The sequence below is a fragment of the Silurus aristotelis genome (assembly GCF_946808225.1).
Source record: "Silurus aristotelis genome assembly, chromosome: 9".
Lineage (NCBI taxonomy): Eukaryota > Metazoa > Chordata > Actinopteri > Siluriformes > Siluridae > Silurus > Silurus aristotelis.
In genome coordinates this window covers 27,950,427-27,964,266 of record NC_139582.1, presented here as the reverse complement: position 1 = coordinate 27,964,266, position 13,840 = coordinate 27,950,427, and the positions used below count along the sequence as shown (strand labels likewise).

At 43.8% G+C, this 13,840-nt stretch overlaps 2 protein-coding genes across 5 annotated transcripts; both read left to right on the top strand.

Annotated features, from left to right (window-relative positions):
* The first annotated feature begins 309 nt into the window (after positions 1–309).
* On the top strand, positions 310–6,778 carry nptxrb (neuronal pentraxin receptor b). 2 transcript variants are annotated; one of them, XM_083550745.1, is made up of 5 exons: positions 310–1,466; positions 2,339–2,576; positions 2,962–3,203; positions 3,496–3,675; positions 5,134–6,778. In XM_083550745.1, the coding sequence occupies exons 1-5, from the start codon at positions 777–779 to the stop codon at positions 5,365–5,367; spliced, it is 1,584 nt and encodes a 527-aa protein (XP_083406871.1). In that variant the 5' UTR covers positions 310–776; the 3' UTR covers positions 5,368–6,778. The 2 variants fall into 2 exon arrangements, 1 of the variants encoding a protein (XP_083406871.1); XR_014535138.1 differs by having other exon boundaries at positions 565–1,466; positions 3,496–4,483; positions 4,928–6,260.
* Positions 6,779–9,655: 2,877 nt separating this feature from the next.
* dnal4b (dynein, axonemal, light chain 4b) lies at positions 9,656–12,102 on the top strand. 3 transcript variants are annotated; one of them, XM_083550743.1, is made up of 4 exons: positions 9,656–9,767; positions 10,449–10,608; positions 11,198–11,281; positions 11,422–12,102. In XM_083550743.1, exons 2-4 carry the CDS (start codon positions 10,537–10,539, stop codon positions 11,584–11,586), a joined length of 321 nt encoding a protein of 106 aa, XP_083406869.1. In that variant the 5' UTR covers positions 9,656–9,767; positions 10,449–10,536; the 3' UTR covers positions 11,587–12,102. The 3 variants fall into 3 exon arrangements, with proteins under 3 accessions (XP_083406869.1, XP_083406868.1, XP_083406870.1); XM_083550742.1 differs by having other exon boundaries at positions 10,452–10,608; positions 11,422–12,101; XM_083550744.1 differs by lacking the exon at positions 9,656–9,767 and adding an exon at positions 9,910–10,171.
* The last annotated feature ends 1,738 nt before the right edge of the window (positions 12,103–13,840 follow it).

The following is a 13,840-nucleotide window of genomic DNA, read 5'->3' as shown; positions in this document are numbered from 1 at the left end:
GCGTGGCGTCTTTAAATTTCAACAACGCAAATGTACACATTACTTGATGTGGGATGTTGATTGTAAGAGACCGGACAGGATTGAGTCTTTAACTCTACTGTACTAATGTTTGTTTATTAGTCCATTCAATAGAAATTCAGTCTCTCTAAACATTTTCTTCGTGAACGGCATTGAGGAGTTCATTGACATGGATATTAACTTTTGAGAGGTGAACTAAGGATTATGAGAAAAGTTCAGGCTCATGTACTAACTGTTTGGAGAAATTCACTTCTTAATGATTCGAGAAATGCTCCAAAGCAACTGATTCCCTTTTAATGCTGTCCTTCATCTGTGGATGTACCTTCATCATTTCAGGTGTATTAATAAACTAAAATTGACTGATTTAAGATCCATTGCATTTCCATGTACATTCCTAGGATTTACGGTACCTTGTGGGAGCCAGACATCATTTCTGGTTATGGCAAATTGGAAAAAAAAAGAAACCTGTAGATGCCATTTCTTGCCTTTCAGCATCACTGTCTGCGTAGCCATGGAAACCGGGTGCTTAGCAACGGAGGAGGAAGAGGAGGGTAGATGAGTGACGAGCTCGCAGGCCAGGATCATCACCGAATCGTTAAAATTACATTCAGGATCCACGGGAAAGGCCACACCGAGGATTACAAGCACAAGAAAAACACGCAAACCGGATTTTTTTTTCTTAAAGGGTCTAAACGCGGTTGGAGATTTTGCGCAGGGCATCACTGCGTCACGAGAAGACTATCGGTGCGGTGCTGAAGATGAAGTTCGTGGCGGTTGTGGCGGGGGCCGGGGCGCTCGCGTTTCTCGGCGCGCTGGTGTGCATCGTGGCGAGCGTGTACTCGCGAGCACCTGCCGCCGCCTCCCCGCAGTCCCCCGCGTCAACCAACGGCACCGCGTCGCCACTGCCGCCGGGGTCGCTGGGTGCGCTGTACGGCGCCGACACGAGCCAGCAGGAGCCCGCAGCGGGCGCGGGCCTCGAGACGCCGCTCCTGGGCGAGCTGAGCGCCGGGGCGAGCCCGCAGCGTTTCGTCTTCAGCCGCCTCCTGTGCTCGCCCGTGCCGCCCGGGGAATGCGCGATGAGGCGCCGGAGACGCGACAAAGAGCGCGAGCAGCAGGCCGAGGGCGATGACCAAGATGAAGACTGGGGCGCGCTGAGCGCCACTGCCGAGGAGCTCCGGCGCACCGTAGCGCTGCAGAGCGAACAGATCGCCGCTGACCGCAGGACCATCGACGAGCTCACCGGCAAGCTGGCCGAGTGCGAGAGCGCGCTGCTCGACGAGCGCAGCGTGGCGGAACGCGGAGCCGCCGCGTCGGTCCCCGCGCGACGCCGCCTCATGGCTGGGGATGGCGTCCGGGAATCCGCCGCAGCGCAGCTGCACACTGCCCGGGCTGTCGAGGAGCTCGAGAGAGCCATCCTCCAGCTCAAAGACCGCATCGAGAAGCTGGAGGTGAGAAACCAGGAACCATAATCTTGTAGCATAATGCTCTAATATCATGTAGAATTATACTATAACCTATAAAAACTTTAACTAGGTTTGTTTTTTTCTCCCCTAAAGATCCTTCAAACACACTTTTTTTTGGAAGGGAAGCATAACCCAGAAGTAGAAAGACATCTTCGTATTTTCCTCTGTCACATCTGGTTCCACAGTCACCTCCAGGCTTCCTTATTAAAGACCAAAATCTAAACCTAATATCTGTATTTTTGGGGAAAAATGCTAGTTATGATGTTTATTGTAAAAAGGCGTATAAGTGAATTGAACCAATCGTTTAGATCTCCTGTGTAAATCAGAAAACTGGATCTTCTGGAGTATGGTATAGTTTAGATTTCTATATAAAGGTAATGCTGCAATTGAACTTAAAAAACGGTGTATCTATGTCATTATTTCTTTTCTCACCTATACACACACACACACACTTTGTCTGGGTGGGGAACAACACATGCATAAATTATAAGCAGTTGTGTGTGTGAGTGTGAGTAAGTGTGAGAGACGGAGAGAGAGAAAGCTGTCAGCTTGTCTACTCTTAGGGTTGTTATATTCACCAGACAAGCCAAATTGATATTGATTCATTTCCTGGCTTTCACTTATTGTATGATGCATTAGTCATGGACAGGATTTGAAGTTCCGGGTTTTGATCCAATTTCCGAATCAAACAAAACGAATTGATGGCCTTCAGCCTGTCCGGTTGAGGCGCGGAAAATCCTTTCTACGTCTTAACTCGTGGTCTCATGCGTTAAATAACGCCGTGTAACCATTTCCGATGCGTTCCGCTCTGCCCTTTCCTACCCAACTCTTTCTTTCTCTGTTTGTTTGTTCCTCAGCTGGAAATGGTGCCTGCATTGCTGAACCACTCGGAGGTGGCAGCAGGCTCAACGGGTATGCGCTTGGCACTGGGCCAGTCCGGTGGGCGAGTGGAGGACGTAGGCGGCGAGCTCGTGCAGAAGGTAAAGCATTTGGAGGAGGAGAGGAAGAACCTACGCAAGGAGACACAAAACCACCACCATCGCATCGACCAGGGCATCAACACTCTGCATGAGCGCATCTCAGAGCTGGAGCAAAGTGAGGATTTCATTCGGGGGGTTTGACATCGTATATACCAGAGAACAATGATTTGCTGGCCTACCCTCTTATTTGCTAAGTCCATAAGGCCGAATTTCTGCTTGTCATATTAACCAGAATTAATAAATTGTTCACTTCTATATTCCAAAGACGTTCCTGTAGGGGAAAACCTCCCTCAATCTTTCACAGTGCTGTAAGACCACTAGAGACTCCTTCAATAATCTATAATCAATCCCTTCTGACCAATCAGAATTCAATAGCCCCCTGCCATATTGACCAAAATCCATTCGGTAATCAGGTGTGATTCATGCATTTATCGATATGTTGTTGTGACAAAACAAGACTTGTTCATGCACCTAAAACTTATCATATCCCCCTCCTCCAGGTTTTACAGGGCAGAGTTACCCACAGGGCTTCAAGCTGTCCTTCCCCATGCGGACCAACTACATGTATGGCTTGGTGAGACGGAACATTCCGGAGATGTACGCCTTCACGGCTTGCGTGTGGTTGAAGGCGACCGAGAGCGGGATCGGGACGCCGTTCTCATACGCCGTGGACAAGCAGCCCAACGAACTCGTCCTCCTGCAAGGCGTCCATAAGCCAGCCGAACTGCTTATCAATGCTAAGGTGGGAGGCGTGAAAAGACACAGCTTCAAGTTTATGTTTCATACCAAGTAGTCTTACTATTGGTGGCCGTTCAACCACGTCCGTGAACTCTGGAGATGTGGATGTGTGCTTCACATTCAAGGTTCAAGGAATAGGCTTCTAGAAAAACTAGCAAAGGCAACCCAGACTAGGAAAAAAACTAGCAAAGAAGGCCAGGGCTTAGTCCTAAATGACAACCAGTCCGTGTGAAAATGTCAACATTATTGCTTGAACCTTTGTGTAATGATGAAACGTTATATCCTCTTTACTATAGGTGGCACAGTTGCCGCTGTCGTTCCCTCCTGGCACTTGGCAGCACGTGTGTGTGAGCTGGACTCTACGTGATGGAGTATGGAAGGCCTACCAGGGAGGAAAGCTGAAGGGGCGGGGCGAAGGGTTGTCATCATGGCATCCGATCAGATCAGCAGGTGTGCTGGTTCTGGGACAAGAACAGGTGAGTTGGACTGTAGGAAAGGAAGCGTGTGGTTGCCTGGGAAAACCCACTGCACGTAGATGAGAGCTAGTGGTGGGTCTTACGAACGAGTCTTTAATGTGACTCAGAAGAACGAGTCGTCTCGAAGAGTGATTCGTTAATTTTTCTACTGGACGCGTTAGACCTAGGCATCACGAACCCTCCGTAAGTTTATGTACGGGAAACAGAATTGAGTAGTTGAGTAGTAGTTTACGGTGCGGTGCATTACACAGGAAACATAACGGAGTCTCACGAGTCCTCTGTCCGAGTCGTTCATGCTTGTATCACGTGACTCCCATATATGCCACACAATGCAATTATTTTATCTTGACATTATTGTTAAAATAATTATGGGAGTCACGTGACAACAAGAACCAGGAGATATGAAGGATATGAAATCTGTTTATCATAATTTGTCCTTAGCTGCATTGTCATATTTTCATTATTGGAGCTATAGTCAAAGATTGTGCATGTAGACGAGTTTGGGGATCTGCCTATTGAAAAGTTACCATTCTATTTGACTTCTGTTCAGAGACATGTAATGAACTAAATGATGAAACTCGAAAAAAAAAAGATTCAAAGGACCAAATCAATAAAATGATCCGATCTTCACTTTTTTTTGGCCATAATAAAAATAATAATTCACAAAAACCAAATTCAAACTGTCAGTCTTCCTACGTAACTGTCTAAAACCCTAGCTAGCTACATAACTGTCTAAAACCCTAGCTAGCTACATAACTGTCTAAAACCCTAGCTAGCTACATAACTGTCTAAAACCCTAGCTAGCTACGTAGCTGTCTAAAACCCTAGATAGCTACGTAACTGTCTAAAACCCTAGCTAGCTACGTAGCTGTCTAAAACCCTAGCTAGCTACGTAGCTGTCTGAAACCCTAGCTAGCTACGTAACTGTCTGAAACCCTAGCTAGCTACGTAACTGTCTGAAACCCTAGCTAGCTACGTAACTGTCTGAAACCCTAGCTAGCTACGTAACTGTCTGAAACCCTAGCTAGCTACGTAACTGTCTGAAACCCTAGCTAGCTACGTAACTGTCTGAAACCCTAGCTAGCTACGTAACTGTCTGAAACCCTAGCTAGCTACGTAACTGTCTGAAACCCTAGCTAGCTACGTAACTGTCTGAAACCCTAGCTAGCTACGTAACTGTCTGAAACCCTAGCTAGCTACGTAACTGTCTGAAACCCTAGCTAGCTACGTAACTGTCTGAAACCCTAGCTAGCTACGTAACTGTCTGAAACCCTAGCTAGCTACGTAACTGTCTAAAACCCTAGCTAGCTACGTAACCGTCGTCTCCTTGCCAAAGTAAATGTTATGCTGCAATAGTGTTGCCGTGTAGCTATTTGTCACAATGACAACGACATAATTCTGAACAATTCAGCTGGTAAATCCGTATTCGTTTGAACCCTCTACCCTGCTATGCTACAGGACATGCCGGGCGGACAGTTCGATGCCTCGCAGGCTCTGGTAGGCGAGCTGTCTCTGTTTAACCTGTGGGACCGCGTACTGTCGCCGGCCGAGATCGGCACCCTGGCGGCCTGCGGCGAGCCTGCGCTCACGGGGAACGTCGTGTCGTGGACGGATCGAGACGTGGACATTTTTGGAGGAGCCACCAAGGAGCCAGTAGACCCCTGCACCAGTGATGCCACAGCCCAGAAATAAAGGCGTGTCAGGAGAGAGAGAAGCCAGAAAATTGTTCGTTAGGAATGTTCACTGTGGTACATAATGCATTCATGTTTTCTCCATGTCAATGTCCGTGTGTGTGTGTGTGTGTGTGTGTGTGTGTGTGTGTGTGTGTGTGGATCTGCAGGGCCAATGACTGCAACGGAACTGCTAAGTGCTTAAAAGCCACTGTGTAATTTCTCCCTGTGTCTCATGCGTGTAATCCTCTTCTCATCGGCTGTGACCCTCATGTCATTCCCGCACTCATTCGCTCTCACGTGGTTCTCAGTAGGATCGATATTTTCCTTCCCGTCCACGCTGACTGTGTTTCTTGACAGTGTAACTGTGATTGTAGCGGCCTTTATTTCAAATCCACTGCACTCTTATTAAAGCAAGCGTTCTCAGACCTTGCACTATTTTCTTTTACTTTTCTTTTTACTTTTAATTGATCAACGTATTTTTGTTGTTGTTGTTGCTTTTTTATGAATGTCAAAAGTTGGCAAACATCTAGTCTTTAATGGTTTTCGAGACACAAGCATTCCTTTTGTAAAAGCGCAAAAAAAACAGAGACAGGAATCGACAGGAAGAAAGTTCTCAAAATGGGACATTTCTGGTTTAACAGAAGAACTTCTGTGTAACGGAGGAAAGAGAGAAGATGTTCGAGGACTCCCTCACCCACCACGGCCAAACGCGGAGTTGTTTTGGAGCAGAGAAGGTTGGAGAATTATTCCAAAAAAATGAAAGGAACCCTAAACCAACATGTCCACAGCACCATTCCATACTTCAGCACCATTCCATACATAAAAAATAATAATGAACACGTATATATTTGTTTGGTCAACATCATTCGTCGTACCGTTAAATGACAGTTTGTTGCAAAGAAACAAAAGAAACGTGCACGCGTGTCTCAAAAACCGTAAAAGACGACGTGTTTTCCACACTATTGACATTAAAAAAAAATAAAAAATCTTCATTTACCCAACTATTTTCTACAAATAACGAATATCGGTTTATATTCTTTACTTCACGCCAACAATTGTTGTTATTATTCTTATTCTTTGTGCATTTTATTCTCTCGTATCCAGTCGACACGGATGGACGTGAATATTTTTTTCACTTCTTCTCACGTCTGCGTATTCAGTATGAATATATTCGGTATAAGGAGCGAACGATATCGCGTATTTTCATCAGGCGAGATTTCTCGATTGCGCCCCGAGAGGAGGAAGTGCAGGAGGAAGTCGCTTTGGGTCCAAACACCCAACTTTACTTTTGCCTCTTTTGGCTGTTAGTCAATAGCGACCGGCTGTGATGTCACTGTAGCGCTTATCCATACACTGTTTCACACCGCACTGGGTTTTTTGATTATCTTGTGAACTATGTGGATGATGATATTAAAACAGTGATGGGGAAATGTTCTGCATTGTAGTGAATTTATTGTGTGTGTGACTTTATGGGAGGCAGATAATCAGGTACAATGTGATGAGCTTTGTGCTTTGAACAACAAGATTATCCAGATAGGTAAAGGAGTTTTTTACGAACCGTCGAAGAGACCTCGGACCCGCAGTCCAAAAGTGTGAACAATAATCCATCAGGCCTGCTTTCCTAATAATGCATTCTAAACCACGAATCTAACACTTAAAGCATAAATAAATGAGAAATTTTGAGAAAAATAAAATCTAAGGTTTCTGCTCAATTTTGGCAAAAGTATCAGGACATGATTTTCCCAGCAATACTCGGTTCTTCCCCGAAAACTGTTGGCACAAAGAGGGCCGAGGGTGCAGTCAGCGTTCCGAATAATGGCAGCGATGTTCAATAGGGTTGAAAATCTCATTGCACATGTAGTCCAAATTCGCTGTTATGGGAAGATTTCGGTTGTGAAGATTGGTGCCTATTCAACCACAAGGGTGTAAGTCAAGCCAGGTACCGATCTAAGCGACGTTATGGAGGCCTGCGGTGGAGTCGGGGTGCCAGACGTGATGTTCAGAAGGTTTGAGAGTCAGAACTCTGTAGCAAAAGATCTACAGCATATCTTCTTGAAGCTGGCTTTTTGCATGCTGAAACAGGTTTGGGTCTCCTAGTTCAAGCACACAGAACATTTCATGATAACACATCCAAAGTCATCCTATGCAATGGTGTGCCTTCAATTTTGTGGTCCCAGTTTGGGCCTTAAATCTATATAGGCATTTGTCTTTTTGTATTATTATTTTATTATTATTATTTCCTTGTCCTCCACGACCTCACTTTTCTCCCTTCCTGGTGCTGCTCAATTATAGATATGCATTAATCATCTCGCTCCGGATCCCTACAGTCACATCTGTCTCTCTCTCTCTATCTCTCTTTCTCCCGCTTTTTCTCTCTTTCGTTTCATAAATCGATTAAGCATCACATATTGTTAACCTGGGGTATATTTTATAGCACAAAGCGGGTCATGATTAATTGTACAGGTAGGAGGTCCTGGCATTTGGCGCTCCCGTAATACTACATTAAAGCGTCCTATGTCTATTATCTTCTCTGTATGTCTATTTGTGAATGAACGACGTCATCCACACTCAAAATAAAATACAGTTAAATTGCCGGTTTAACAAGACCATTATATTCATACAATGATGTCTAGGGCACCAATATCTGAAACTCCTGAAAAGTCCAGTACAGGAGACGTATTTAAAAAACAAAACAAAAAAAGGCATTATGATTGTAATTGTCTGTCTGGTCCAATGCCTTTTTGCCAACCCTAACCCTCCCTTCCTCTGTCTCTCAAACGCACATCTGTGCAAGCACTTAGGTCAAGCGTGTATTTGGGGCAGCAGTGGAATCTTCTGCAGCAGCCAGATGTTCAAGCGGAGAGAATGTAGGGCAGACAGCAAAGGGAAGGACGTGTAACATGTTGGCAATGATGCTGAAATGTACAAGTGCCATCTGCACACCTGTCTAGAATCATGTGACCACCTCAGCATTACAATCAATTACATTCCTCCCTTCGCTGTTACATGAAGGCTTCAGGGATCACTGATGTCCTGGGGTGCAATCTGTTCATGTAAAAGGGTGTCCAAAACAGGACGAGTTCTTATGCAAACTATGTTTGGTTCTAATAAATGGACATTGTAACGTTACAGCACACCAAAGCATTGTAGATGTAGTTGTGCTTTTGGATTTAGGGGCAATTTTACTGTGGAAGAACCACAGATGGGTCCTGGGGGTCGGGTGTCCACAAACGTTGGACCATACACTGTAAAATATTACACTTTGCTATTGATGTATTACGAAAAGGCTTCAGTGTGATTGTGAGAAACCCTGTCCCTCTAAGAAGCAAGCAAACTCCTTTCAGTATATCATTAAGTAATCGTTTTGAGCCTCGTTTAGCTTCTTCACTCCCCTTCCCTCCAATGACAAGATAAAAATACTGTGATGGGTCTCATCAGCAAGAATGACGAGGCAAAGCCAAAGACCTGAATGTAGACAATAGCAAAAGAGATGGTTGTTGCCTTTAGGAGGACACGTCCCGATCGTTTCCTGCTGAACACCCAAAGAACCTCACAAGGTCCCTCAACAACAGCTCCACCCCAAGGAAAGCAAAACAGCGTCTCTAGTTCTGGAAAAAAAAAAGAGAAAAACCCAGTTCACTCCACGTATCCTCACGATGTTCTACAGAGGGACCATTAAAAACAGACTCGCGAATTGCATCTGTAGCAAACTGCACAAACTCCAATACATTCATGTGGATTTAATAGCTGTTTGTTTTTATTCCACTATGGCTGACAGAGGAGGAGAAATTGATTCGGTCACAAATACACTTACAAGGCCATTTACAAGACAGACTTTTCAAGAAAAGCTGGACAGCGTAAGGGGAATTAAAAAAAAATCGAAAGCCAAAACAATTCAATGCAGTTGTTAAGCTTTTTCACTAAGCATTTATTTGTTTTCGTTCCTGTACAATTTGCACAAAAACACAATTTGCCTTCGTGTCAAATCCCCACGACAACTATAACGCACTTGGGAAAAAATGCAGGGAAAACCTGGGGACATTTAATGAGGTTAATATAGATGCTTGTGTTCAGTGCAGTTGTGGCTACAGTGAAACGAGACTTGTTGAATTATGTTCATTGTGTTTCTTGCTTTAGTAATGACATCCCTTCTCACTGTATGCTTGTAAAGTCATACTGCATTTCTGTGGATTGAGTCAGGTTGGACACCAGTGAAGGTCTGGGTGTGAAATTCACGCCCACTTACTTACTATACACTGTTATAGAAAGACTTGAAAGACTTGACTCCATGTTGGCGAGTTCACGCGGAGTTCACGCCGAGTTCACGTGCCCACTTCTCGCGAGATTTCCGGTTGCTAGGCTCACGATGTCTCCTAAACAACCAAACCGTATGTAGCCTTCAGCATCTCCGTTCAACATGTAAGGAACAAGTTCCGCTCCTTCTTTTACATGGATATATTTATATATGGATGTTATTGTATACAAAACTGATGTAGGATGTGAGGCTTGGAAAGCATCACTCATTAGCCTAGCCAGCATGGTGTATACTGTGGACAGCGTTTGCTAGTTCAGTATTGGATTTAATGTTTATCATAATCGATCTCAAATCCGGTGTAAAAAAGGGTTTAAATCCGGTTGATCTTTATTATTAGGTGATCTGGTGCGCTGTATAAGATCATTGGAAGCTCTTGCAAGGCCAACAGGATGCTCATGAAAAACACCCAGTTCATACAAGTACTCATTTCCTTTACAACCTTCATGACCTTCTCCATCAGACACTGGTTCGGTACCTGGTAATGGGGTGATGGAACCGGACTCAGGAAGTCAGGTGGATCCCAGCATTCTGAATTGCAGTGCAAACACACACACACACACACACACAGGTTCACATCTAGGAGTAATACAGTATTCACAGGGGGGGGGTCCTGTGGGTCAGTGAAGGAAACCAGAGAACCCTGAGGAAACCCAGCAAGGGAAGAACGTGCACGTAGACGGGTTCCGTGTTCAGCATGTCGATCGCGGATTCAAATGTAGTCCTAGTGAGGGGGGAAAGTGAACCAGATGTCAATATTCAATAATACAACGCGTTCTTTCTCTCAGCAGGTCACATGATATCGAAAGATATTTTCGTCGCACAAAGTTCTGACGATCAGACGGACCTCTCGTTTTTGTGTGCAAAACAAACGGCATGGCGGAGACGTCCGAGAGCAAGAAGGAGGAGGCGGATTGCAAGCGGCTGCACAGTTTCCCTCTGATTCGGGTAATTTAGAGCATTCAGCCAAAAGTATTGGGACACCAGATCTATATAATGGATTCAGCATGAAGCTTGAACTAGGAGACCCAAACCTGCTCCTGTGCACAAAGTGAGTGCCATGAAGATCTTGAGTGGCCTCCTATAGAGCTCTGACCTCAAACCTAGGGAACATGATTAATGTGAACCCTGCACCCGAGGATTCCTTGTGGGGAGAAGTGGAACATCTTCCCAGAAGAGTGGAGGTTATTTCTAACAGCAAATGGAGCGTAGATGTTGATTGGAACGTTCAGGAAGCACATAATCTTATGGTCAGGTGTCCACAATACTCATACAGTGGATCGATCGATCGATCGATTGATCATCCGTCCATCCGTCCATCCATCCATCCATCCATCCCTCTTCCTCTGCTCTTTGTTGGTTTATTTTAATTTCCTGGCACACTACACCCGAGTAGCACACACACACACACACCTCAGTGAACGTAGGAGTAGTATGTGTGATGTTTTGTGAAGATGACACCCTCACCTCCTTTTTTTTTTTTTTTTAGAACCCTATTCTAAGGTGCTTCATCCTCTCTCACTTTCTTACTCGGTAGCACACAGACATGCCAGAGGAAATGAGGGCGGAGACGATGGATCTGTGCGTTACAGCGTGCGAGAAGTTTGCAACCAACAACGAGGTGTGTGAGACTCAGCGTTCGGTCGAAAGCAGCACATAATTATAACCCAGGTTATATTTACACCACAGCACCACCAAGGATTATTTGCATAACACGCCTCCTCTTATTATTATTGTTTTTTGTGTGTGTGTGTGTTTAAGAGTGCAGCCCGAATGATAAAGGAGTCAATGGACAAGAAGTTCGGCAGCTCGTGGCACGTGGTGATCGGCGAGGGCTTCGGATTCGAGATCTCGCACGAGGTCAAGAACCTCCTGTACATGTTCTTCGGCGGAAGTCTGGCCGTGTGCGTGTGGAAATGCTCCTGACACTCGAAAAGCACAAACCGACTGAGACAAATCCTAAAAATCCCTGATCAATTCGAAATCTCTCAGCGATGAAGAAGGAGAAATATGACATTTCACGTTTTTTTTTTTTCTTTCCTCCCTCTCATTTTTTTTGTTTCCACGACTTTCACGTTCTGTGTAATGCCAGACCATCTGGACGTATGGTGCTGTTTTTTGCTTTTCTGTCTCTCTCATTTTTTCTCTCTCTCTCCCTCTCATTCTACACCTCCTCTCCAACTGTCTCTCTCAGCTTGTCCATTTTTTGATACCTGATGTTCAGGAAATGTATTTTTTTTACAGCGACAAATCTATTTTTCTAGATTGTGAAGATTTCATGTATATAGTTTATATATAATAAATAAATAAATATAATAAAATAATGTAATGCACATACTGAGTGTGTGAAGATGTTCCCACTTTTATCACGAAATTAAAACATTCCTATCGGATTCCCTGTGCCGTCCCTCGTCTCAAATTTCTTGAATGTGCACGTGTGTGTGTGTGTGTGTGTGTGTGTGTGTGTGTGTGTGTGTGTGTGTGTGTGTGTGTGTGTGTGTGTGTGTGTGTGAAAAGTAAAAGTAAATTGATTGTAATGGTACTGAGAGATCAGATGGCACACAAAAATTGCAACCCAAAATAAAATTTGGATTGTGAAACGAGTGTGTGCAGGAAGTCAGGGTGCTGCGACCTGACGGCGTGAGCTTCTCCTGATAAAAACGTGGTTTGCCACGTTTATTTGCGCAATGAGGTCAGTGAAATGGCTGGATTAACCTAGCAGTACAGCAACACACACAGACACACACACACACACACACAGGTCTCCAGTCTTGTGTAAGTAAATAAATAATTGTGTGTGTGTGTGTGTGTGTGTGTGTGTGTGTGTGTGTGTATATATATAAAATATTTTAATGCGATTAATTGCATGGTTGTCATGAGTTAACTGGTGATTAATCGCAACTTAATCAACATGGACGAATATTGATGCTTTATGCAAATGTATGTTTATTATTTGTGAAACCAAACTCAACCTAGAGCAGCTCGTCAAAATACTCTTGCAAATGTTTCAAATGATGGCGTTTGGGATCTAATCTTCAGGACACCAAACGGAACTTTAGCTCTGTTTCCACACGGACGGTTTTAATTGCCGGATGGTAAAACAAAAAATAGATAAAAAAATAAATAGTGATTAAAAGAATCATTTTGAATCGCTATTCGTTTTTTAATATATCTGACTAAAGAAAGGACATCGTGAACAAACGTGTGTCGAGTTGAAGGATTTAATTTCACCTCTGTTCTATTTATTTTGTAAAAATAGAAATGCGGAAGTGATGTTAAAATTAATTAGCGTTGACGCATATTTTTTTTTAAAGCGCTAACTTTTGTTGCCAGTTATTTAGAAAATAATGGCTGTATGTTGAGTTATTTTTCAGAGGGCACTAAATCTGAACTGCTATACAAACTGCACATTGACTACTAAAATATACCCATGTTTCATTTCAATAGTATTGTCCCTGTTCTCTTTTGAGTTTGGTTCCTCTCAAGGTTTGTTTACCTCAGGGTGTGTTTCCTTGTTAATTAGCGATAACCTTATAGGCAATAACATATAAATGCAAGTTTTATAACCTGTTTATCCCTATAAAGCGGCTTTGGTAGACAATGCCCCCAGTGAAAAGCGCAAATAAAGCTGAATTACATTGAGCTTTAAATAAAACGAAGTCAGATAGACAGAAAGTGTATGGTGTGTGTGTGAGTGTGAGACTGAGAAAATATTCTTTTATCCACCTTATCCAAAGTGTACAGTCCAAACCCACATACAACTATTTATAGTTTTCAATTACTTTCAAAGTTCAGCCTTTTTTTTCTCTGCTATTTGCCCACTCTCTACACACACGGTTCAAATAACTGTAATATACAGACGTTATGTCATGTAAGGAGTAAGGAGCGGGAGAAACTAATACAAAACAAAGAAACGATGAAATCTGAACATAAATGACCATGAACATGGACGCGTAAACCATAACCTGAGCAAGAAACTAAAGATATGCTTTAGATTGATTGGAGCGGAAGGTGTGGTTCTTCTCCAAACTGTTACCACCCAATTATAAAGGCTATCTTTGGATGTGGGAGCATGAGAGTTTGCTTTTACTTGTACTAGGAGAACCAAACCTGCTCCAGCATGACAGCCAGCTCCATGAATATATGCTTTACATGGTTGCTGTGGAAGATCTTAAGTGGC